This window comes from Microplitis mediator, chromosome 5 (assembly GCF_029852145.1).
Source record: "Microplitis mediator isolate UGA2020A chromosome 5, iyMicMedi2.1, whole genome shotgun sequence".
Taxonomy (NCBI): domain Eukaryota; kingdom Metazoa; phylum Arthropoda; class Insecta; order Hymenoptera; family Braconidae; genus Microplitis; species Microplitis mediator.
Window position 1 is genome coordinate 8,776,279 of NC_079973.1, and position 24,133 is coordinate 8,800,411.

General features: G+C 33.0%; 2 protein-coding genes across 4 annotated transcripts in view; one reads left to right on the forward strand and one right to left on the reverse strand.

Annotated features, from left to right (window-relative positions):
* The window catches only part of LOC130668137 (uncharacterized), a 59,881-nt gene that overhangs the window by 6,860 nt on the left and 28,888 nt on the right, over positions 1-24,133 (reverse strand). For both annotated transcript variants that reach the window (XM_057470250.1, XM_057470251.1), the window contains 9 exons: positions 23,718-23,878; positions 14,981-15,150; positions 9,353-9,458; positions 7,596-7,696; positions 3,130-3,385; positions 991-1,161; positions 737-858; positions 464-671; positions 177-391 (listed from right to left, as the gene is read on the reverse strand). In XM_057470250.1, the coding sequence (XP_057326233.1) occupies positions 177-391; positions 464-671; positions 737-858; positions 991-1,161; positions 3,130-3,385; positions 7,596-7,696; positions 9,353-9,458; positions 14,981-15,150; positions 23,718-23,878 (1,510 nt within the window). The remainder of the gene's footprint in view (positions 1-176; positions 392-463; positions 672-736; positions 859-990; positions 1,162-3,129; positions 3,386-7,595; positions 7,697-9,352; positions 9,459-14,980; positions 15,151-23,717; positions 23,879-24,133) is intronic.
* On the forward strand, positions 20,542-23,116 carry LOC130668138 (uncharacterized). Of its 2 annotated transcripts, none has more exons than XM_057470252.1 (3): positions 20,542-20,830; positions 22,587-22,695; positions 22,799-23,116. In XM_057470252.1, the coding sequence occupies exons 1-3, from the start codon at positions 20,698-20,700 to the stop codon at positions 22,959-22,961; spliced, it is 405 nt and encodes a 134-aa protein (XP_057326235.1). In that variant the 5' UTR covers positions 20,542-20,697; the 3' UTR covers positions 22,962-23,116. The 2 variants fall into 2 exon arrangements, 1 of the variants encoding a protein (XP_057326235.1); XR_008989956.1 differs by lacking the exon at positions 20,542-20,830 and adding an exon at positions 21,916-22,470.

A 24,133-nucleotide genomic window follows, 5' to 3' on the forward strand; every position in this document is an offset into this window, starting at 1 on the left:
CAAATATACTGGGTAGATTTTTGAGAAATCTATCTAAAAATTTTGAAAAGGTCAAAAACTTGGAGATCTTTAATTACTGAGTCATTTCCATTATCCGTATAATTGCAAAAAAAATATAACCGGCATATTAATGAGGGTAAATTAAATCAATAAATAGGAATTATAATATTTCTTACCTGTGCCACCACAGTGTTCAGAAGTAAAAAGGCAAGTAATGTAATAAAAACTGCTGGACTGTGGAATCCTAACATTGGATAACTAATTATATGATATACTGCCGGAAGAGTTATCGTTAGTGGTAGTTCGCCAACCATTTTGGCTAAATAATAAGCTGATAGTCGGTACGATCCTGACATACGCTCTTTATTTATAACTTCACGCTCAGGAGGAACTAAAAAAGAACAATAATTATAGTTTTATATGTTAATAATGAAGTTAAAATATATATTTGGTGTTTACTTACAGCTAGAAAGAGCACCAAAATGTGCAAATAACATCCAGTATGTGGTACTAAAAAACATCCATCCTTGAATATCATGGAGGGCTGCTTCAGTTCTAGGTAATCGAAGCCAAAGAAGCCCAGCTAAAATGCCTAGAGCAATTGTTTGGAGCCAATTTAATCTCGATAACATTCGTGGTCGAGCTTCTTGAAAATTTCTTTCGGATAAAACCTATGCAAGACATTACTGGTATTCATTAACGTTGAAAAATAATTGAAAAAAGAAATGTATCTTACTTTGAATTGAGACCAAAAACTTGTCGGCCATTGCCAAGAATAATCTTCATCTGTTGAACTAGCACTACTGCTAGCGTGACTTTGTGTATCCAGCCATAATGTACGGCCCTCATCTTCTTTCACTATTTAGAATTATAATTAAAAGTAAAGAAATATGTAACTATTATGCTTTTATCATTCGGCTAAATTTAATAGATCCATAATAAAAATTATATTTATGCATTCAATTAATGCATAAATTATATGTAAAATACCGTTGTGGGTTATATGGTGTTCGTGGTAGTGGATAAAATGGTCACATAGCGGATATCGACTGGGATTATAGTCAGCACGAAGCTCTAGTGGGCAGTCTGATCCCTGTCTTGCTGCTTGGGCTGCTGCGACGATACGTTCTCTCACTTCTTCCGGTCCCTTTATTTGTTCCACTGCAACGAACAAAAGTAAACTATGTACACCCGTGTGCTTAATAGCTTGAGTTGACCCTTATCATGAATTAAATTTAATTTTCATGAATGACATTATTTCTCAAGAGATGTTTTACGTATATATGAACGTGAAGTTCTCGAAAAGTATGTCACTTAAAAGCATGGCGAGGATAAACAATTTAGCAAAGTGTAAAAATAGACAACTGCACAAATTGGATTATTTTAAACTATCAATTTTATCATAGTATGATGAATATTTTAACAATAAAAAAACTCGTAGATCAAATTATTTTCTTACATATGGAAAAAAAAACTAATAACCTGTATTGATAAATTTCAAATTGTTATTTAATTTTGAAGAAATTATAACTGTATATGGAACCTCGATATTGCAGTTATTTCCGTTTCCGTACTTCAGAGATTCAGATGAGGTTGGTTATAACTTCGCTAGAACAGTTTGAACTTCTCCATCGACGAAGCTATTGAGGCTAAAATGAATTCCAACCTCTTTCTAGCTGCATAACCTTCCGTTCTTCCTGGTGGTTCTACGGTCACCGTAAATTGATCGGAAAGTCGTGGTAAATGTATAGCCAACGCACGGTGACTTTATATCACTGTCATAGAATGCTCTATTTATCGTCATTAGATGGTCGTTTCACAACGGATAACTAATGTCATGCTTAAATGTGATACCATATACAGATAGTAAATACCGATTGACTAAAACTAGAGCTTTATTATTAAAATAATGTGTATTATACGTGCATTGATGACTTTCTAATTGTCAATCAAAAAACTAATTTTTTCGAAAAATCGTGAAAATTTTAAACAGCCATAACTTCTAAACTAATCGATCGATTCAGACCATCCTCGAACTTGATCAAGAGAATCGCTCATAGAGTAAGTATAAAAAATTTCATTAAGATCTGACAATAATTGTAAGTGCTATCGTGTCCTCAATGCTGGTCCTATTTATATATCTATAAATTTTTCAACGAATGGTATTATTGAACTCTACTCAACCAATTATAATAGGTTATGACAAAGTTCGTTGAAAAATCGACCATGAGGACAAATACAATACCTAGATTTTTAAAAAAATCTACCTAATAAAGTCGCACAATGCGAAAAATGTAAGCAAATGACAGCGAGTTCTTAGTATTTCACTGACGAAATGCGGTATACCGATAGTGATAAAATCATAATTGCACGTATGACTTACATCAGTGCAATGTTGAAGCTACCCTGTTTAAAAAATCTCATAGAATCCAATACATTCTCATAAATTCCCATAGAGATTTTGTAAGAATAAATTAGTTCTATGAGAAGTGGTATAGTTGAGTATAGAGCTTCATACATACAACTACAAGAATCTATCGGATTTTTTGAGCAGGGTATAACTTAGTTACTCGGTATTTATTTAAACAAGCACATTAGTTATTTATTGTGAAACGACCAACTTATAACAGTGAACAGAGAATTTTATGGCAGTGATATAATGTTGACGTGTATTGGCAATAAATTTACCACGACTCAACGATTAATTCACGGTGACCGTGAAACAATCAGGGCCCCGTTCAACACGGGGTAACTTGAATTTATAACAATAACATAAAATGACTCTATTACGTTGTTAATCGTTAAAATATAACCGTAACTATAGAAAAAAATAACTTGGTCTTAATACCCTGATTGCAAACTCTGATTAAAACGAAATAAATTCGATTTCAAGTCAATCAGATTTTAATCGAAATCAATCAGTTCTAATGGGACCAATCGGAACTCTTATCAAGCGGACCCAAGTCCCAATCGAAACAAATTGAAGTTTATAAGAAAGATGTGTGTAAAATAATACCAAATTAGAAAATAGGTTAACCTATTTTATTATTTAGATATTCTGACAACAGTTTTCCCTTATATTCACTTAACAACATGATTTTAGAAAATAAAAAACATAAAAATAGTTACGTATGAAATCAGCAGGATTGTAATGAGGAAGTAAAGTCAGTCCGATAGTGGCAAAAAATCTTCCAATGCTTGTTGTAGAGCCATAATATGCAACTTGCCCACGACTGAGCAATAAAAGTTTGCTGAAACTATGAAACATCCTAGAGCTTGGCTGATGTACGGTCACCACTATACTTTTGCCTTCTTGTTCAGCATATTTTTTCAGTCTTGAAATTAAGGCTTGGGCAGAGTGTGAATCCAAACCGCTTGTTGGTTCCTTGAAAGTAAATAAAAATATATTTTTATTTGAATATTAATATATTAGGTCAATGTGGATCCTGACTAACTTGGTGAGTCAGTCCCGGACATACTAATATAAATATACACTAGGGTGATCAAAAAAATAACGAATTTATTTTTTTCTCGGAAATAGGTTCAAAAGTTTCATTTAGATAAAAAAAGATGCCTGTGAAAAGTAGAGCTCTTAATATTAACATTAAGACGTGCCTCATCGCACTTTTCCATTTTCCATAAGAATAACATGGAAAAAATTTTTTTTACGTCTTCTGATTTTTATCAGTAGCTAACGATGCGTCATAGGAATAATTGGCAGACTTATTTTTGTAGGTAATTGAATGCTCTACAAAAAAAGTTTCTTATCATTTTTTGATAAATCTATTTGTTCAAAAGTTATTTGAGGTTGAAGTCGAATTCATATTAAATTTTGAGATATTTTTACTTTTCCGGCGAAACTATCAGACCTATTACAAAATATCATGGGACCTTTCTTGTAGAAATTTTTATTTACTAGAAGTTATTCACAATAAAGTTTTTTCTAATTCCGCATTGTTTTCTAATTATTTTTATTTCAATGTCATGCTCATAGAAAAAATAGTCTTCTGATCGATTTTAAGAGCTTGACATTAAAATAAAAATAACTAGAAAACAATGCGGAATTCGAAAAAACTTTATTGTAAATAACTTCTAGTAAATAAAAATGTCTACAAAAATGGTCTCATGATATTTTGTAATAGGTCTGAACTAAAAATGAAGGTAGTTGGTTTAAAAAATTTTAACTCTTGGTTTGAGTAGTACATTATCTGACCAGTTGCACGAAAAATCTCGAACCTGTAACGGCTGATTCCAGGTTCGAATATACTCGCCGGTGTCCAGGGTAAACAAACGGGAATTAAAACAATCAAAGACTTGATCTAAATAATAAATAATAAGCCTCTTTATTGCCTATTTACAATAGTCATATACAGTTAATTATATACAAGGCGTGATACAAATCTTCCCGTTAAAGTTCCCGTTATTTTATCGGTCTGATTCTCCGGGATGTCAAAGGGTAACTAGTCGTCGCCCCTTTTGCCCTAGTTCGACCCCTTCCCAAGGAATAAGCAGATAGTCTCCATTTCACTCCCACCTACTCGACTATGTCCGGCTGCCATCCCTTATCAGAAGGCCTCAGAGTGGGGAAGTCCACTTTCTCGTGGGTTACTAGCTATCACTTACCTGTGTCTTAGTCGGACTTCAAATAACTGCAGCTTCTTGGATTTACTCGGCTAGAAGTCTCCGTCGAGTTAAACACCCAGAGAAAGAGTTGATTCTACAAGTTTTCCCGAGCGAACTTATTACCTGACCTTTCCGCCGCAAGTGTGGAAAGGATTCACTTGCTATTGCCCTCTATCGCCGCCCGCACAAGAATAGTGAGAGCAAAATTATTTTAAGTTTCGATCGCTCATTCTCTCATTTCCTTCATTCGTCCGTCGCGAGTATTTAACTTTTACGTGTTTGATATTTACTTAAATTCTTATCGCATTCTTTTTCTTTTCTTCAGTAAACTCGATCAAGACTTAGAAGAATTTTAATTTTCTCCATATTATTTCTCTTATTCCACAATTCTTTCAATATTATATTCGTTTCCTTAACAAAATCACTCGGCACTTAAAAGAATTTTGATTCATTCAATATTATTTTCTTTCAGATACTTTTACAATTCTCTCAGTAATATTTTCGTTCTTTTAAAGACTTGCTCGGAACGGATCCAATTTGGTCCGTTACTGTCGGCTAAGCGCGACACCTTTGATGGTTTAGCTGCTGCTTCCGACCTTGCTTCAGCCCGTTTGGGACTGCGTCCTGGACGTGGGCCCGGGTGGAGTGTACTGAGCCGGCTCATGCTTGTTTTCGCGGACTCTCCGGATAGCTCGAGTATCCGAACTCTCTTCTCCCATGTCTGGTTTGCCCGGATACGGGGTATCCCTCGCGACTTTACTTGCCCTGGCTCCCTTTTGATGGTAGGTATGTACTCGGCCAGTTGGGGACTGTGTTTCTGGCATGGGCCCGGACTGGTTGAGTTGGCTGGTGGCAGGTTTTGCGTGGTAGATTTGGTAAGCTGGGGTGTCGTATGGATTAGGGGTGGGCCCTTCAGGATCTCTTCTAGGAGTAGCATTTCTTCCCGCAATTTACCAGTGTTGGATGGTTCCATCATCTACGACATCTAGGAGTACGTACGGTTATAGTACAGATTCATACTTTCACACACACACTATATGTTTCATCTAGGACAATGAAGAGGCTAATCAAAAGGAAATCTACTAAATGACTCTATTTCCTAGACATTAATTCCGGTTTGGTTAGATTAGAGATAAATCCAAGATTCTTCTACAAAGCTAGCCGCCCCGCGTTTCGTTATAGACTGGGTTACGCGAGCATTATCGTCAATTACTTCCCCCATCGGATCGGGTTTATTGGTATTGTTACTAGGTGGGGTTTTGACCGGTAATTCCCCTTCGGGGCAGCGTTCTAAGTCTTTAATGTGCACAATATACATCTTTCCCGCCTTTGTTAATTCATACACGGGCGGACTTTTGACTTTTGAGATCGTGAAACCCGTAAAAAAACTGATTAACCAACTTTGCTGAAAAGTTTTCTCCTGCTGAGGACAAGCCGTGCTCTTTTTTGCTCACTAAATCACCGACTTCGGGTTGTCATGACCCTCGTTTCCGGTTGTAATACGTGGTCTGTTTTCCGTAAGCTTGAGCTAGATTGATCTTCACGAGTTCCATAGTTTCTTCCAGGGATTTTACGGCATAGTGCGGATCGTACAGTGTACTGAATTCACCGTGACTCAGTCATCGCACCGATACTGGTGGCAGGATCTCTCGGCCATAGTTCAAATAGGACGGAAAAAATTTTCACGTCGTGTTTCGCTGTATTATAAGCAAACATTAGTTCAGGGAGCAATTTATCCCACGTTTTCTGATTCCTCTCAATGGATTGAGCAATCATCACGCCAATCACGCGATAAGTACATTCCACGGAGTTGCACTGCGGTGAATACGGTGGCGTTTTCCCGTGCTGGATGTTGAACCCTTGCAACGGGTTCGTAAGCTGTTTGTTTACAAACGGGGTTCCGGCATCCGCGATGATCGTCTCGACTCGGTCAAATCGTAGCAAGATCTGGTCTATCAGGATCTTGCAGATGGCTTCAGCTTTGGGCTAGCGTGTTGGGTGTGCATCTACCAATTTAGTGTACTTGTCCTGAAACACGACTGAATAAGCCATAACTCGGGTCGATCTCCGCCAATTTTGATTTGGGCCAATGATGTCCGCTGACACCACTGACTGCCCAAGGATGGGTGGCTAGGATTTTTCCCATTGGAGCAGACGGAGGTTGCTGTGACGACTTAAGGAGTCCAAGGAGGAGTTTATAATAAATAACTTTGATTTCCTACCAATCATTTAAAATTATTTTGTTACGGCAAGTTTTTGGTTTCCATTTAAGTTTCCAGTTTCCAGTTTTTCCAGTTTCCAGTTTTTTAAGATCAACTCAATTCCCTTTGACTAATAGGAATTTTCATATCAAATGGACTCTACATTTCCCGCGATAGTTATTTTAAAAAAAGTATATTTTTGTTATTTAGAAAAGAGCTCAAAGGCGTTTTTTTCTGCTATCCATAGTTACGTGCACTTAACTTAAACCGATCTTTGATTTTCTGTGTTTCTATGTAGATCTCTAGAAAGATACTATCTTCGGTGTACTGCCCTGATTAAAGAAAATGATTCAAGACAATAAGGTATGATTCAAATAAATCCAATTTTAATACTATATAGATATACATCCATCATTGAGTAAATCGTATTTTCTATTTAGGGTGGGATAGAGAAAGAAAATGTTTAGAATATTATTTTTTAGCATTTTGTTGGGGTCAACATGTCTTTAAGTCTTAGTTAAGCTAAACAGAGGCTTACTTGACATAGATCAGAATTGACTAGGCTTAATATTTTCATCCCAAGTTAACTGGATGAGTTGTGGATATGTGATCATTTATGAGATCTTAAAATCGTTCAATATCTCTTAGGATTGTGTTATTCATTTTTTAGACTGATTCCAATAAATTTTATTTTTTATTATCAACATTAAAAACGATTAATTCAACATTATTAGTACTAAACAAAAAGTTGTGAAATAATAGTAAACTTACATCGAGCAACATCAACGATGGATTAGTGAGTAATTCGCAGGCTATACTAGTTCTCTTTCTTTCTCCTCCAGAAAGACCTCGTTTTGTGTAGTCTCCAATAACTAAAATAAATAAAATTAATATAATTCATTTTGTGTATGTTTTATTTTTCGTAGTGATTTTCTCGACCTTAGTAATTAATATACTTTTTATACAGTTACTTCGTATGTAATTATAATTTTAAATTAAGAAATGGCAATAAGTTGATATCGATAATTGTTCGTACCATTCAGAAAGTTTTTATAAACTTATGCTAATATTATTTCTAAATTCTGTTTGATTATCTACAATTGATAATCTGTAGAATTTAATTTTAAAAGTTAGACCCTTACGGTTTTAATGCCATGGTGAAAGCAATATGAAAACACGGTGTTTCTGTGGTTTGAACACGCCTGCAGTATTTTCATATTGTATTGACAGTGGTTTCACCATGGAAACACAGTGTCTTCTGTGAAATTACGACACTAAATTCTCACCACCTTTCCACTACATTTACGCAATGATCCCTTTGCAGTTTTCCGGTATTGCACAGTGTTTTTATGAAATATTGTTTTTAATCGAGCAAACACTTTTCAGCAATTAATAGTGATATTTCGTTTAAAATAATTACTAACTAATTCTTATTAATCATAAAAAACGGTTGAATATTGCAAGCCTAAATTAGAAATAAAAGAACTATTGCGTAAAAAATGTACTGAAGTAAGCTTCCTTCATATTGATTACCATATTTATTTTAATTATTAGTTAATAATTAAAATCAATATGGTTTATAAATGAAAATGACCTGTGTTTATCCTTTATTTTATGATGAACTTTTTTGATGAATTTGGGAAATGTTTCAATTACAATAATATACCACCATAACTGAAACAGCAAGCAAAACAATACATGGCTTTTCTTTCTTTTGCGAAATACCCCGCACGAAAAACAGAACAGCGCTCTGATCATGCGAGATCAGTCCCTGAGGGAGAGAAGGATCATGGTAATATCATCAACAACGAGGACACCAAGAATTCATCATCATCAACGGCGATGGCCAACACCACGCTCGCTTGAAAGAGTGCTAGAGTGGCCAACCGAGTAGTTGCTTTGATCGCTGAGCTCTCTGGTACCCCCGTTAATCGTAGGCACGAGAGTCGGGAAACGCGGACAGGCACGGGTAAAATCACGTGATCAATTAACTCAGAAACTACTATGGGCGAATCCTTTCAAGCCGGCATAAGAGAAAACGAATGCCCTGGATTCACTGGGGTCTGAACCCGTAGTGGCTGTTGGTTCGGCACCCACATGCAAAAGATCTTTAATCCTAGGGTAATGCCAATAGTGAGCTTGATCAATATTTCGCTTTAATAATATTATGGTGGAAGATAGTGGATGTTACGCAGTGCGAGTATGCCCAAATTCTAAATCATATAGTCATCCAAATGAAAAAAAAAGTATTGACGTAATTTATGAAAAGGGATCTTAGACCGTGATAAATTACCAAATTTTTATATGAGACACAAAATAATAAAATAATTGGTTTTTTCGCACCACCTTAAATATTATACCATGCTACAGATAGTTATATTTCACTACGATTAACTATATTTAGTTATACATGTGGCCATAGCTAGAGCATCCATATCTGGCTATGTATGATTTGTTTTCCCCAGGGCATTTAAGTAAGGTAACTTGTTTAATTTATAACTGGATTCAAGTAATCATATTATACTTACTCGTATCTTGGCACCCAGTGAGATCAAGAACCTCAATGATATGATCCACGCACTGCATTTTCTGTGTGTGCGAAAGTGTATCCGGGAGCCTCAATCGTGCCTGATACTAAAATCAAATCATACGATTTCATCACTGAATTTTTAATAGTCTAATGCCCCTACCCAAGGAGTACAAAAAAAATTTGTCAATATTTTCTTCAATTGAAGTTAACTATCAGTTATCATGCAACTACTTAGTAACTTAGATTTAACATAAAATTAACAATTCTTTGTGTCAGTTGAGATATTCATCAACTTATACGACGATAGTTAAGTTTTAAGAATGTGGTTATGATTAACTATCTGAAGTATTACTAATGGTAGATAGTTGTCATAAAATGTATCGTTGAATTGGTAACACTAGATTGCTGCATTGAATATTTTCAATTTTGAATAGAAATATTGTTAATTTAACAATACTATTTCGTTACATGTCCTATACTTGTTATTGCTGTTTAAACGATTCACACAGATTGTTATTCTAGTGTTATGTGCGTGACTGAAATTTAAATTAATTATGCGGGATTTTTTCCTTCGGTAGCGATAATAGTATATTACACACCTAGGGAAGTAAAGTAAGAAATGTCTCAGATCACATGTAATTGTTGGCCGAGGCGAAGCCGAGGTCAACAAACATGTGATCTGAGGCTTTCTTATTTACTTCCCGAGGAGTGTATACTATTTTTCTCCTCGACGGAGGCGGAAAGCGGCAACTTCGTTTTGCACAGCGGGACGAAAGTTGACGCTTTCCGCCCGGAGGTGAGAAAAATAATTTAGACGAGCGATTTGGAAGTTGCGGGCAGCGATAAATAATAGGAGGAAGATATTATCTGTTTACATTTATTGTTTGATGTGGATCTTTTTCGAAAATTAAAAACCTAAACGTCTTCAAAAGGACTGATGCACTTAATGTAACCAAATTCCGTGAATATAAACATAATTCTTTCACCTACTTTTTGGAGATTCGTTTGCTTTGCAAGGCAGACTCTAGCCCTTCCAGAAATTACTGCGAAAAACTTTTTATAACAACCCTTTGATAAAATTCAACTCAGTTGCCGCATCTGATAAAGAAACGGACTCTGCTGATGTTGAGGATTTTGTTACAGATTGTTGTTTTTTAAGATTTCCAATGTACGACGTTATTAAATGATCTTATGACATGTACTGAAGTTGATTTTTTATCAATTGTGTAACCTGTCCTATCATCATCAACCAAACAATCCAAAACTTCTGGATCCTTTGATGCATGATCCGTTAACTAATAACTTTTTGATGGGTACAAATATTTCAATACTCTCATTGCATATTTAAAAGGAGTTTCATCAAAAATTCCTTGAAAATAACTTGAATAATTTACACTGAATGCAATGTCTGGTCTGGTTCCAGTACTTGCACGGAAAAAAATACCAGTGAAATTTACGATGCTAACATCGTAATTTTTCCTATTGATTATTGTAGTACTGGACTGGACTGGACTGGACTTTAAAATCATAATTTTTACGATGTACCATTGGAAATTTCATTCAAGAAATAATACTTCAGACAAATAACACAAAGTCTCAAGCTTTTTAGTATAAATTAAGATGTGAACATAGTAAAATGTGAAGTAATAGAAATTTTACGTAAAAGCATAAACTCATAATCGCTTGGGTGTTGGATTCGAACCCGAACCTTTCGAGAGCGAAGTGACTGGCGCCTTGGACCTCTCGGCCATAGAAGGGTCCACAAGTCTCATAAACAGTCATAAGTCACAAGAACGTCTCTTACGGTAGACACAGTAACTATTTAAAAATTACGATGCAACATCATAATTGTTATAACTTACATCGTACTACAACAAAGGCAGCACTGTAATATTTATTTTTTTCAAAAGTTGATAGAAATATAAATATAGGAATAAATGGCTGAACTTTCGAATACGGCACATCACCGTTGGCTCCCAAAAATACGGCGTAATACCTATAATAGCATATAAAACCCAGCGCAATTTGTCTGAATTGGCGATATGGACGAATAGATACGATTAAGTTGGAATACGTGCACACAGATGGCGCTGTTAGTTTATCAATTATCAATAACTTAATCAAAATTAAATACTTAATAATTAATTTTATTTAATACCGTGAGATGGACGGTGGAGTGTAGGTTCAACCCATTTATAATTTTAGGGTAACATCAGTGTTAGGTATAAGGCAGGATGTGATGGAGGTGCCTCGCTGACGATTCTACCATCACATCCGGGATAAAACTCAACGTTGGTCGGAGTCTAACGAATTTATTCGCTAAAGATTGTTATTGGTAAATTTGTAGTATATTCAACTCAAAATTTCGCGAATAATTTGTTAATTTATTTACCAATTAATTGATAGGTATAGTGAATTTTGAGAACGTGTTGTGTGTGTACGGGGTCTAAACATCAAAATGGAGGCTTATTTGGCTCCGTCACCAACAAATTCGCTCGGGTAAATTCCGGCCTATCAAGCATCTGACTCGATTTGGCGGAGGAAGAGCACGCGCACTAGGCAACGGCTTGTGTGAGATGGAGAGGTCCAAGCGCCTGTCTTGTTTTTTCGTCATATCTCGCGAAATATTTGAGATATGAAAAAACACTCTGATAGATTTTTTGTGTATTTTTTTATTTTAAACATTTTGTTTCTAATAAACTGCCCCAACAAGCCAGTGGTTCGGGAGTTATTTCGATTTAAACAATTAAATTGTTATTAACAAGTGTTTGTACCACTTTTGAACAAAAAGGACTCGATTTTCGAAATCCTTGGCCCATCATGCGTAAGAAACCTTTGAGTGTAGTCGGTGCGAACAAAATGTGTACGGGCTCTTTTCTTCAGCCGAAGGACTATAAAAAACGAATTGCTACTTCTCTAGTTTTATAGAAACGCGACATGAGTCAGTTAGTCATAATTTGACAGCACGAGAGCATACATCTCGAATTTAATAAACTGTATCTTTCTTTGCCTTTCTTCTACGGCTGATATTTGTGGTGTTGTTATTTCTAGTTCAAGTGTGTTATCATTGTAGTATAAGTGATTTTAATTTATAAGTTACTAGATACAACAATATATTAGGGTAGTTTAAAAAAAAAACAAAGTTTTTTTTAGATATTATCTCAAAAGTTCTTCTAGGAATAAAAAAAGTTCTCCTAAAAGCGCAGCTTATTATTTTCAGACTTCGAGACGATCGAGCATTATTTCAATTTTGATGTACCTACTCTAGAAGGAAATGGAATTCTCTTCAAAAAAGCTTTGATATATTTTTCTTGTAATCTTAATAGATGAAAGATTATCAGATCTTGACTGCTTGCAATCAAATAAAATCTAAAAAGTATGATTTTAAATCAATTAAACTGTTTAGTAATTAAACTGATCCTAACTAGTCGAATTCTCTTTAATTAAAAAATTTAAAAAAAAATATTACAATTGTTACAAAAAGAATTGTTCATAATTAAATGTGTAATATTAATTTGAAAATATTGTAATTATTAATTTATGAGTAGACTATGAATTCGGAATTGTTGAAATAATTATATGCGACAGTGAAAGATTACTTTTAGACCGTTAGAAATTATTCCACATTTGAAGAAATTTGATAATCGTTCTGAAATCATATTAGGTTAACTTAATTTAATTGCAAGGGCTTACAGCCTAATAATCTTTTATTTATTAAGATTACGGCAAAAATATGTCAAAGCTTTTTTGTAGAGAACTAAATTTCCTACAAGATTATTTACGTCAAATTGGAGTTAATTTTTTTTTCAAATTTTAAGCGAAAAAAATTGTCATGTGTTATTCGTAGGGGAAAGAAAATTATGGCAACGGTTCCCATAATTCTATAAAATTTTTTCCTATGCCAACCTAGGAATTATGACCATAAATTATCGGAGCAGTTCTTATAATCATAGGAATGTTTCCCCTAATTATAGGAACAGTTCCTATATTTATGGGAATGCTACCCATACCATTATAGGAATGCTACCCATAACATTAGAGGAATGGTTCCTGTAACATTATAGGAATGGTTCCTATAATTATAGGAATGGTTTCTATAATTTATAGGAATTATTCCTATAATTTATAGGAATTGTTCCTATAATATTATGGGAATTATTCCCATAATATATAGGAATGAACCCTATATTTTATAGGAATCATTCCCATACACTATAGGAACCATTTCCATAATAGGATAGGAATAATTCCCATAACATTATGAGAATGCTTTCCATAATGATATAGGAATCATTCCCATACTATTATAGGAACCATTCCTATAATCGCGTTCGAGGCTTGCAGCATAAAAACAAAAATTCAAACATTGAAAAAAAAAATTCGTATTCGGCAAAAACATTAAAATTTTTAACAAATATTTTTTTTTTTAACAAATCTAGCGTCAAAGACGGTTCATTTAAATCTCTCCATATCATGAGGGAAATTTCTACACTATTTTGCAAAAAAAATTTTTTATGATATTATGGTAATGGTTCCCATAATATTACGATTCCCATACCATTATGAGAATGCTTCCGATAATGATATGAGAATAGTTCCCATAATATTATGGGAATGATTCCGATATTGGTATAGGAACTATTCTCATATCATTATGGGAATGGTTCCCATAATGGTATGAGAACTATTTCCGTAATGCATAGCGAAAGTTTTCATAATTTTCTTTCCATGTAGGGGAAAACGGAAAATCGTTGAGCGTCTCGAAGACTTGAAATATCGAGCTGCGCTTTTAGGAGAATTTTTTTTATACCTAAAATAAACTTTTGAGGTGATATCTAAAAAAACTTTTTTTTTTTTAGGATGACCCTAATATACATGCATATTTATGACCTCATTATCTGGTCGGAACGTTTCTTCTTTTTCTCTCATGCAATCGCAGTGCGTATCATGTATAGAAACATGCAGCAACACATAGTACTGTAGACGGCGCCAAACTTTTTTGAACCATGTAAAACGCACGGTTCACTGACCGAGTTATAACGTCACACGTGCAGCCTGTCCCACCAGCAGCGAGAATTACTCATAACGGTAGATGCCATAAAACGCTTATACGTTGTGCAGAACCCCACATACACGCACATGGAATTCCCGCGCATACAGTCCAGTAAATCTTTGTGCAATGTCTATATTAGTTAGTTAGTTAGATCTTCAATAAGGCATTGGGATAATCCATGTCTATATTAGGAATGAACTTGATTATAGTAAAAAGTATTCTTTGATTTCAATCATTTCTCTTTTATCGCTGGTCCTCATTTTGACAGATAGTTTTCACTTAGACTTTAAGGTCACGAATCTCACTTATTTCGAAAAGATACTGGTATGTCTACTTCCTGGTTTCTAATGCTTTCACATGCTTGGCATAAGATATCATGACCTGATAATATGTTAAAACTTCTCGTCAAACTTAGCACATAACTTAATTTAGTCAGAATATTTTATCATCTCTACTTGACCGCAATTCTCTAGTTAAAATCAACAATTTTTTTTTCCTCATGAGAAAAAGACTAAAATAATTTACAGAAAAAGTAATTTAATAGCACAAATATAATTTATAGTTAAAATTTACCTCCAGTGTTTGGCGTAAAGTAAGATCGGGAAAGAAGACGTCTTGTTGCTGAACGTAACAAATACGACGGCGCCATCTTTTTGTTAATCTTTCTCGATTTAACCAAATTTCTCCACTATCTAGGTCCACTCGTCCTGACAAACAATTTAATAATGTTGTTTTTCCACACCCTGCAAATAGAAGAAAAGAATGATCTAATAAAATTTGCTTTGTCTCAACAAATAATTCTTATAAAATGATTCGAAAAATGAACAAAAAATCTGAAATCCGCCTGACCCTGCAACCAGAATTTAAGGATCGAAAGTAATCAATAAATAAACAAGCGTTTTTTAAATCTATTTCCGATTTCGATCTATAAAATAAATTTATTCAGACAGAAATCAATGTAAGTCATCAAAATAAGGATTTAAATGACTGGCGACTCGGATCAGGGCATTAATATATAAAATATCTGAGAAAAATGTTAAAAACCCTGTTTCTTTTTTTTTTTTTTTAAATATTATTCAAATTAATGAATAAGTCGCATTTTATGTGGTGATCGTGAGAGACCATAAAGACGAAGAATTTATATGATTTTGAACACATTTTAGTACATTATATAGTTATTTATCCGGGAAAAGTGACATAAAATGTAATATGTTGAACTTTTCGTCTTGGATATCTTTTGATCTAATTAACTGATTTTGATGTTCAATGTAGCAATCGGCGCGCATTATCGAGTTCTAGAGCTTATCAAATTTGGAGAATGACTGGTTCAGCCGTTTCAAAGATATTCGCAAAAACCCGTTTTTTACTATTTCTTTCTTCGACGATATCTCTCTCTCGAGCCGATTGAGACGTTTTTGGCGGCAATCGAAAGCTTTCGTCGAGTTCTAGGGTTGATTAGATTTTGCAGTTGATCGATTTGACAGTTTTCAAAATATCTAAAAACAGAAAAAAAATTTTTTTTCGTATTTCTTAAATATTTCAGAGTATTTGACTGAATGATCTAAAATTTTGTGGAATTACAATTTCAGAAGAAATCTTCCGAATGCCGCAAGAACCATCTAAATTTATTCATTCTTCAAAAAGATATGAGAGATTTACATCGACATACACTCACATCTCTCTGAAAATGTCAGAATAGCATCTTATTAATTAATTATTTTCGATGCCTGGAATGTTTCAAATTCCGTATAAAACGTTTCGGTTTTCGAGCTTGAAAAAACGGATATAATCCGGAGCATTGTCAAGTTAAAAATACTTAAAATAACGTACGTACATACGGATGTAAATATCTGTAACTTTTGAACGGATGAACCGATTTGATCGTTAAGATGTCATTCGACGCGGCTTGTCAATATCTTAAAGCTGTGGAAATTTGAGCTAGATCAGTACGTCGCGTTCGGAAATATTCAAAAAGTAAATTTTTTTCAACAATATTTGTTTGGATAACTTTGAATGTACTCGATAGATTGATTCCAAAATCTAATCAGTTCTGAAACTTCATAAGCCGCGTCGAATGCCACCTCAACTATCAAAATCGGTTCTTTCGTTCAAGATAAACCGTTGTCTTTAGAATTGCAAAAAAGGGTTTTTTTTTTTTCTAATAAAATCTAAATTTTTCAACTAATTAATGACGGTGTTTTTTAACGTTAGTGATTGAAAAACCGGAATTCAAAAAAACTTTATTGAAAATAACTTCTAGGGAATAAAATCGTCTACAAAAAAAGTCTCATGATATTTTGTAATAGGTCTGATAGTTTCGCCGGAAAAGTAAAAGGATCTCAAAATTTAATATGAATTCGACTCCAACCTCAAATAACTTTTGACCAAATAGATTCCTCAAAAAATGATAAAAATCTTTTTTTGTAGAGCATTCAATTCCCTACGAAAATATGCTCACACATTATTCCTATGGCGCATCGTTAGCTACTTATAAAAATCAGAAGACGCAAAAAAAATTTTTTCCACGTTATTCTGATGGAAAATAGAAAAGTGCAATGCGGAACCTCTGAATGTTAATATTGAGAGCTCTAATTTCCACAGGCGTCTTTTTTTATCGAAATGAAACTTTTGAACCTATTTCCGAGAAGAAAAAAAAATTTGTTATGTTTTGAAACACCCTAATAAATATACTACTTTCAATACATTATATCAATATATAATAAAATATACCAAGATCGAGACTACCAGTTGACCTCAGATACTTCTCTGACGTCCTCTATCTCGAAAACAGTTCAAGGTATAATAAATGTTAAATGGAAAAATTGTAGAGAATTTAATTCTCTACAAAATTGATAATGTATACAAATAGCGTAAAACCCATAGAAAACGAGGTATTTGCAAAAAAATTTAAAAAAAAACGATTTTTGTGACCTTTGACCCCTGACTTTTAAACTTACGACCATTCAATTATATGTGAATTTTGAGAACAGTTTTAGGATGCCAAAATACAAGTTTTTATGTGGTAATATACTGGGTATGTCGATTTTCCAAGGTCAACCCCCTATAATGACTGGACTAGGGTGGGAAGGTGTTACCTCCCAGCCTGCTCGTCAGCTGGCTCTGCCAATTTTTAATCTTAAATAATAAAAGACCGACCTGAGACCTATCAAATCGATACTCTCTAAATATGAATTAGTGGAAATTTCATTAATTACGTTAGTGAAGCAGTATTCACTTCATAATCAGTGTATTTAAATAACAAATTAGTGAATTCCTACTAATAAATTTAGTACGATAATTTTCACTAGCAAATTAGTGATTTTCACTACTGAACTAGCGATATTTTCATAATTTCTACAAGTGAAACTGTTATTCACTTCTTAATTGATGAATTTCACAATTTCACTAGTAACTTTAACTAGCAAATAATTAAATATTTTACTAGATATAAATATAATTAATAATTATGGTACTATTTTTAAAAATTTTAATAAATAACTTTCAAAATAAAAAAAAAATAGAAGTTCAGAACAATAATATATTTATATGAAGAGTACCTCAATCATAACATCACGGATTTTTTATTTCTTTATCAGTTATTGTTTGGTATCATAACGAATATACTATTTACACTCACGCGATAACATGCGTAGGTCAACGCAGTGGATAGCATCAAAGACTTTGAATCGGAAGGATGCAGGTTCGACCCCAGCAGTCACCGTGATTTTTTCATCAATCAAAATCATGTATACTTCCTCTAAGTAATGATTCTAATACATTAATCACATTTCGGATCTAATTACAAGTGTCTTATATTTTTTTTCGCAATATAATATTTTTTTTCACCGATGAAATCATTGGATTCCCATATTCACTTTTCAATTTCAACAGCCCTCTGCTGTTTTGCATCTCACTGCTGCCAACATCTGTTGCGCTACGCCGTACCCGGGGATATCGGTGGGCTCACCAACTGATTGGAAGTATTCGATCACCCACTTACTCTACATGGATGATCTGAAGCTATATATATACTCCTGATGAGGAACACCTTCAGACAGCCTTGAACATTGTACGGGAGTATACACGGGATATTGGCATGGCTTTTCATCAAATCTCATAAAAATGATTCTAATTAGTCTAGAATGTTTTGCAAGGTTCTGGAAATCAAATAACATTCTAGAAAATTCGAATATATATGTAAATACATTAAATTACTTAATAGTTATTTTATCGGTGTGGGATGCTCTGGATTGTTATAAAAATTTGGAAAATGTTATAAAAATTGAAAAATATATTTTAAGAAGTTATCAGATCATTTTCGGAATTTCAGTATAGCTAGTAAATTAATACAAAGAATACGTCGATCATTGCACCACGGATATCATAACAAATATACTATTTACACATGCCCGATCACATACGTACGTCAGTGCAGTGGATAGCATCAAAGACTTTGAATCGGAAGGATGCAGGTTCGACCCCAGCAGTCACCGTGATTTTTTCATCAATCAAAATCATGTATACTTCCTCTAAGTAATGATTCTAATACATTAATCACATTTCGGATCTAATTACAAGTGTCTTATATTTTTTTTCGCAATATAATATTTTTTTTCACCGATGAAATCATTGGATTCCCATATTCACTTTTCAATTTAGTGGATTCTTATATTCACTAAATGAATATGTGAATTCCAATATTCACATATTCATTTAGTGAATATTCATTAATTCTGCGTGGTACGATTGTAGCATTGACAATTAGTGAATATTCACTTAAAATTAGTGAAAATTCACTAATTCATATTTAGAGAGTGCATTCAAATAATTGTCTTATTAATAATAATATATTTTCTTTAAACGTATATAATAAGCATGCATCTAAAAATAGTGAAATAGATAAGATATTTTGTTAGAATTAATATTTAGATTTATTTTTAGAGAAAATTTGCACAGTACAACGTCACTGTATTTAGTATACCTATACATGTATACATGTTTGTATAGTATACAGTTCACTGTAAAGTCCTGTATTCAGTATACCTGGTAATGTTACCTTCCACTACCCCTTGTCCCTTAATGAAGTAGTGGGAGTATACTGAGTACTGAGAGTACTGGATGTAACTAATAATTTTTCTGTTATAGTTAGTCGAGCTGAAATTCTTCACTATCAAGTGTCGATTATCCAGATTTAGAGTCATTATATTGCAAATAATTTAACATTATATTTCTGTCAATTTAACCTCATTTAATATTGTTTTGTTTAGTTTAAATTCAGTGTGTAGCTAATTTGATATTAATTAATATACTTATTTTTCTTTTGTATCAATAAACAATAATTAAACAATACGTGGGTAGTTATTTCTAACATATTTTTAATGCATTAGAATAAAGGAAGGGGGGGGGGGGCAAAAGCAGGTACCCCCAAAATTTGATAAAAAAAAATTTTATATTTTAAATGGTTTTTAAGCATTCCAAAATCACTTCTGTAAATATAATTAAGCGTTACTTAACATTTTTTTTGATAAACTTTTTCAAAAATCAATTGTCAGTTGAAAAATATTAATGATGTTTGTTTTATGATAAAAACTATTGAAATTTTTTTTCTTCTTTTGCATCCAATAAACATGTAAAATATGATTTTTCTTCATGTAAATTACTTACAAAAAAATTCAACTCAATCAAATTCGTTTAAAATCCGGAAATTTTTTTTTTTTTTACCTTTTTTAAGGGGTACCCGAGTTTGCCCGCAGAAATGAAAAATTTTTTTTTCCTACGATAACTGAAAATTTCTTCTATTTACTTTGAATATCATAGATTTAGCGTGTTTGAGTCCTCGAAAACTTGGTATTTCCTTAAGTACCCCCTCTTGCCCCTCCCTCCCCTACTTATTCATCACCGACGATTTTTCTAAAAGAATGTCGATGATTAAGAATAGATAAAAACGATTGTACGACAAATGACGAACATCAAAAGAATAAACAAATGGAAACTAGTTTTTGAAGGAAATACCTGGAAACTTGGAGAAACATCGTCCGACTGCTGACGCAAATGCATCAGCGTCGAATGATGATAACAAACTCCCACTCTTGGAAATATGGCCCTAATACGTTATTCCACTTTTCTCTAGGGTATTGGCTCGTGTAAAGATATAAAAAACCGAAGCCCGATACATCACTCTAGTACTCTTAATTACTCTTCCATACTCTCACATCATTCAGAAATTATAACATATCAGTATTAAAGAATTTGATTCTAAATAATTTTATTCTATTATTAAAAAAATAATAATGGGCTTCTTTAATTTATCAAATGTTACAATATTTGTACTGTTAATTATTCTTGAATTAAATCTGTCATCGGGGGCATCAGTTGGAATTGAAAAAGGCAGTCCAAGTAAATTTGAAGACAATGGAAATAAAGGTAAATAGAACATACATAATTATTAAACAATTCCACTTTTCAAAAGTTAAATTTGACAAAGGGCATAGCCGGATAAGCATGCTGAATTTGCCCTTGCGGATTTTTCTATTGGCACTTCGGGGGTTAATTCTGTACCACATAAAAAAAAATTCAGTCAGAATTTCAGCCTTTAATCTCAAATTATTTTCGAGTTATTCAAAGATCTAAACTACGATTCAAAATTTTTTTTTTTCAACAGTAAAATTTAAAATTAATTAATGGCGATTTTTACCAAATACTTACAAGTAAAAGCCTGGAAAAAATTTTTTTGTTGTTATTTCCATGTTAGAAGCCGATTTTTAACAAAAGACATAAAACTAAAATCATTATTTTAACTGCGTTTTTGAAAACATGCAATCACCAAATTTTTTCAGAAGAAGTCTCTCACACTCCTCTGTACTCAGGAATTTTTTCGGTTTGGTGCAACATCATGGAAAAAATTAAAAACTGATATTTTTTGATAATTTTGTCTCTAAACAAATCAATACTATTTTAAGTGTAAAGAATTACATAAATAATCGTGTTTTCAACAGAAAATAAATATTACACTATGTCGATGATGCTAAAAATCTGAAATATGCTTAAAAAATACAAAAAATCAGATCTTTTTCTTATTTTTCATAGAAAAGTTCTGAAATAAATATAACTAATAGTTCCAGTAAAATTCAACCAGCCAAGAAACAAATTCCATCTATAAAAATGTGCGCCAAGTTCGCATCTATCATAGTAAAATTTTTTTAAGAGAATTTGCATTTGCTATATTCATTTTATTGAAAAAGTAAATAGAAAAATAAACATAGTTTTTGAATTGTAATTTTTATTTTATTCTTTTTACGATGTTAACATTGTAATTTTTAAAATAATTTCTAGTCCAAATAGTCTGATAAAATTACGATGTTAAATAATATAAAATGTAACCTACAAAGTAAATTTTAAAATAAGACATTTGAAAATTGATGCTAATATAAGTATAGTCCGCGATTACGATGTTAACATCGTAAATTTTAGTGGAATTTTCTTTTCTTGTATAGAGTATGTAATAAATTTCGAACGTGTACTTGGCGCAATTATTATGAGAGAATCCGTTTTTCGTGGATTGTAAAAGTCTTTAAAGAGGTTCAAGCGTTTCGAAATGAAACAAAATATTTATCTCTCAAATTGTCTTGTTATATTTTTTGTTTACTTAGAAATTGAAGATTCTACCGAGGAGACTAAAAAAAATTTTATTCCATTTTTTATGTTTTCAATATTGGCGCCACACAACAGCTGTTTCTGTCAGCGTTGCCAATGCGTTTATCCTCTATAGAGGACATATATGTCGCCTCAACTTATTAACCACTAAAACGATTTTTCAACTAAATTTTTCTCATTGTTTTTGACGATGACAATAAATTTTAAGTATAGAATTTGACTCTACACTTATTCAACTTTCTTATATCAGTTTTGAGAGCTCAAAGTTGGAAAATCGACAGCAAAAAAATTCATATTACTGGGGCATAGTGTTTCTGTCATGAGAGCCCATATATAAGGAATTAAAAAACACGATTTTAAATAATTTTTTTACCAATAACTATACAGTAAATCCTCAAATAATTTTAATAGTAGGTGTATGGTACATTCATTTTCAAAATTTTAAAATTTCAAATCTTAAAGTTCAAAATTTTGATGACCATTAGAAACGCGTGAACCTCCTTAAAATATTTATTAATTTTTTCAGTCAAGTTATCTGGATTTGTTCACCTGAACGTATCTATGAAGGCAACATTATTGGATGGAAATGTGAATGATACCATTTGTTTTAAACCAGTTATCGTTAATCATGGAAAGTGAGTTGAGTTAAATTACTTAATGATAAATTAAATAATTTTAATTTATAAGGCGCTTCTAAGGCATCAGAGTACATATAAAAAATAATTATTTTTTTGTTAGCGTTGCAACTGCCACGAAAGTTATGAACAGTGGTAAAGTAATTCACCAAGAACTTCAACTAGCTCCGATTAGACTTTCAGGAGTGGATCCTGTTGAAATCAAGTGGATATTTTCCGATGATTGCAATTCAACAGACGAAATCGGGACAACGGTTGTTGTCTGAGACCAGGACTATGCGGGTGAATCCTAAAATTTCCCGCTGTTTTCAAGCTTCTTGAGCTCGAAATCGTTATTGTGAATAAGTTTTCGAGCTCTTCAATTAAAAAAAAAAATATGTAAACTTATTCTACCACCTGACTTATATAATAATAAGAAATTAAATCATAATTTCCATAAATTTTCGCAATTAAAATATTAATTAACTCTCTCAATAAATAAATAAAAATTATTTCAGTGCACCACGTGGCGGGAGGGGAATATTGATTTTTATCCCTATATCGACTTACTCTCCCTACGGTCGCATATATGCGGCATATATTCAGATTTGCCCGAATATATACGGATATATAATTTTTCCGTGTGGGAATTAATCAAAATAATATAAATACTTAGATAGTAAAATATTATCATAATCAAATACGCACATGCGCTTTATATCAGTTAGGTGTTGTCGAATTCACGGCGAGATGGGAAACCGCGCGCAGCGATGCACATTTGAATCGCTACGTGACAAGCTTAAAAATACTTTCGAATGCGTTTGTTTATTTTATCAGCTTCTCAAGCTCAAAAAATGTTATGTGTGTTGAACTACGAGCATAGAAAAAAATCGCAAATAGTTATATAACCATAAGTAATTCGTTTATATATCAATTGACGTTTGTTTCTGAAACATTGTTTTTTCACCGTTGATTTCCAATGAACTTTCGAAGAAAAAAAAATGTTCGGTTATTATTGAATAAGATTAAGAAAGATATGATACCTGAGGGTCCCATAACAGCCAAAAGCTCGCCCGGCTTAACCACGCCGGATATATCACGAAGGAGGGCACGCTTCTCTTTGAACACCTGCAGTCCTCGGAAGACTAGTTGCACTGGACGAGAATCCAGGGGGCACACCAGTTGCAGCGCCGAAGTTTCCACTCTGCGGATAAGAATAAAATAAGAATCTATTTATAACACTTTAATATTTGATAATTATTGGAAAATTTTCAATGATGCAGGCAACATAATCTGAATAACAATTAATTCTGTGGGCTAACCCCAAAATTTCTAGGTGTCAGTGAGTTAGATGATGTCATTTATTTGTGATTCAAAAAAATAAAAAAAAAATACAAGAATTTATTCCAATGCCGTTTAACCCGGCCTAAGTAATGATAAGTTCTCATTTTAGTACAAT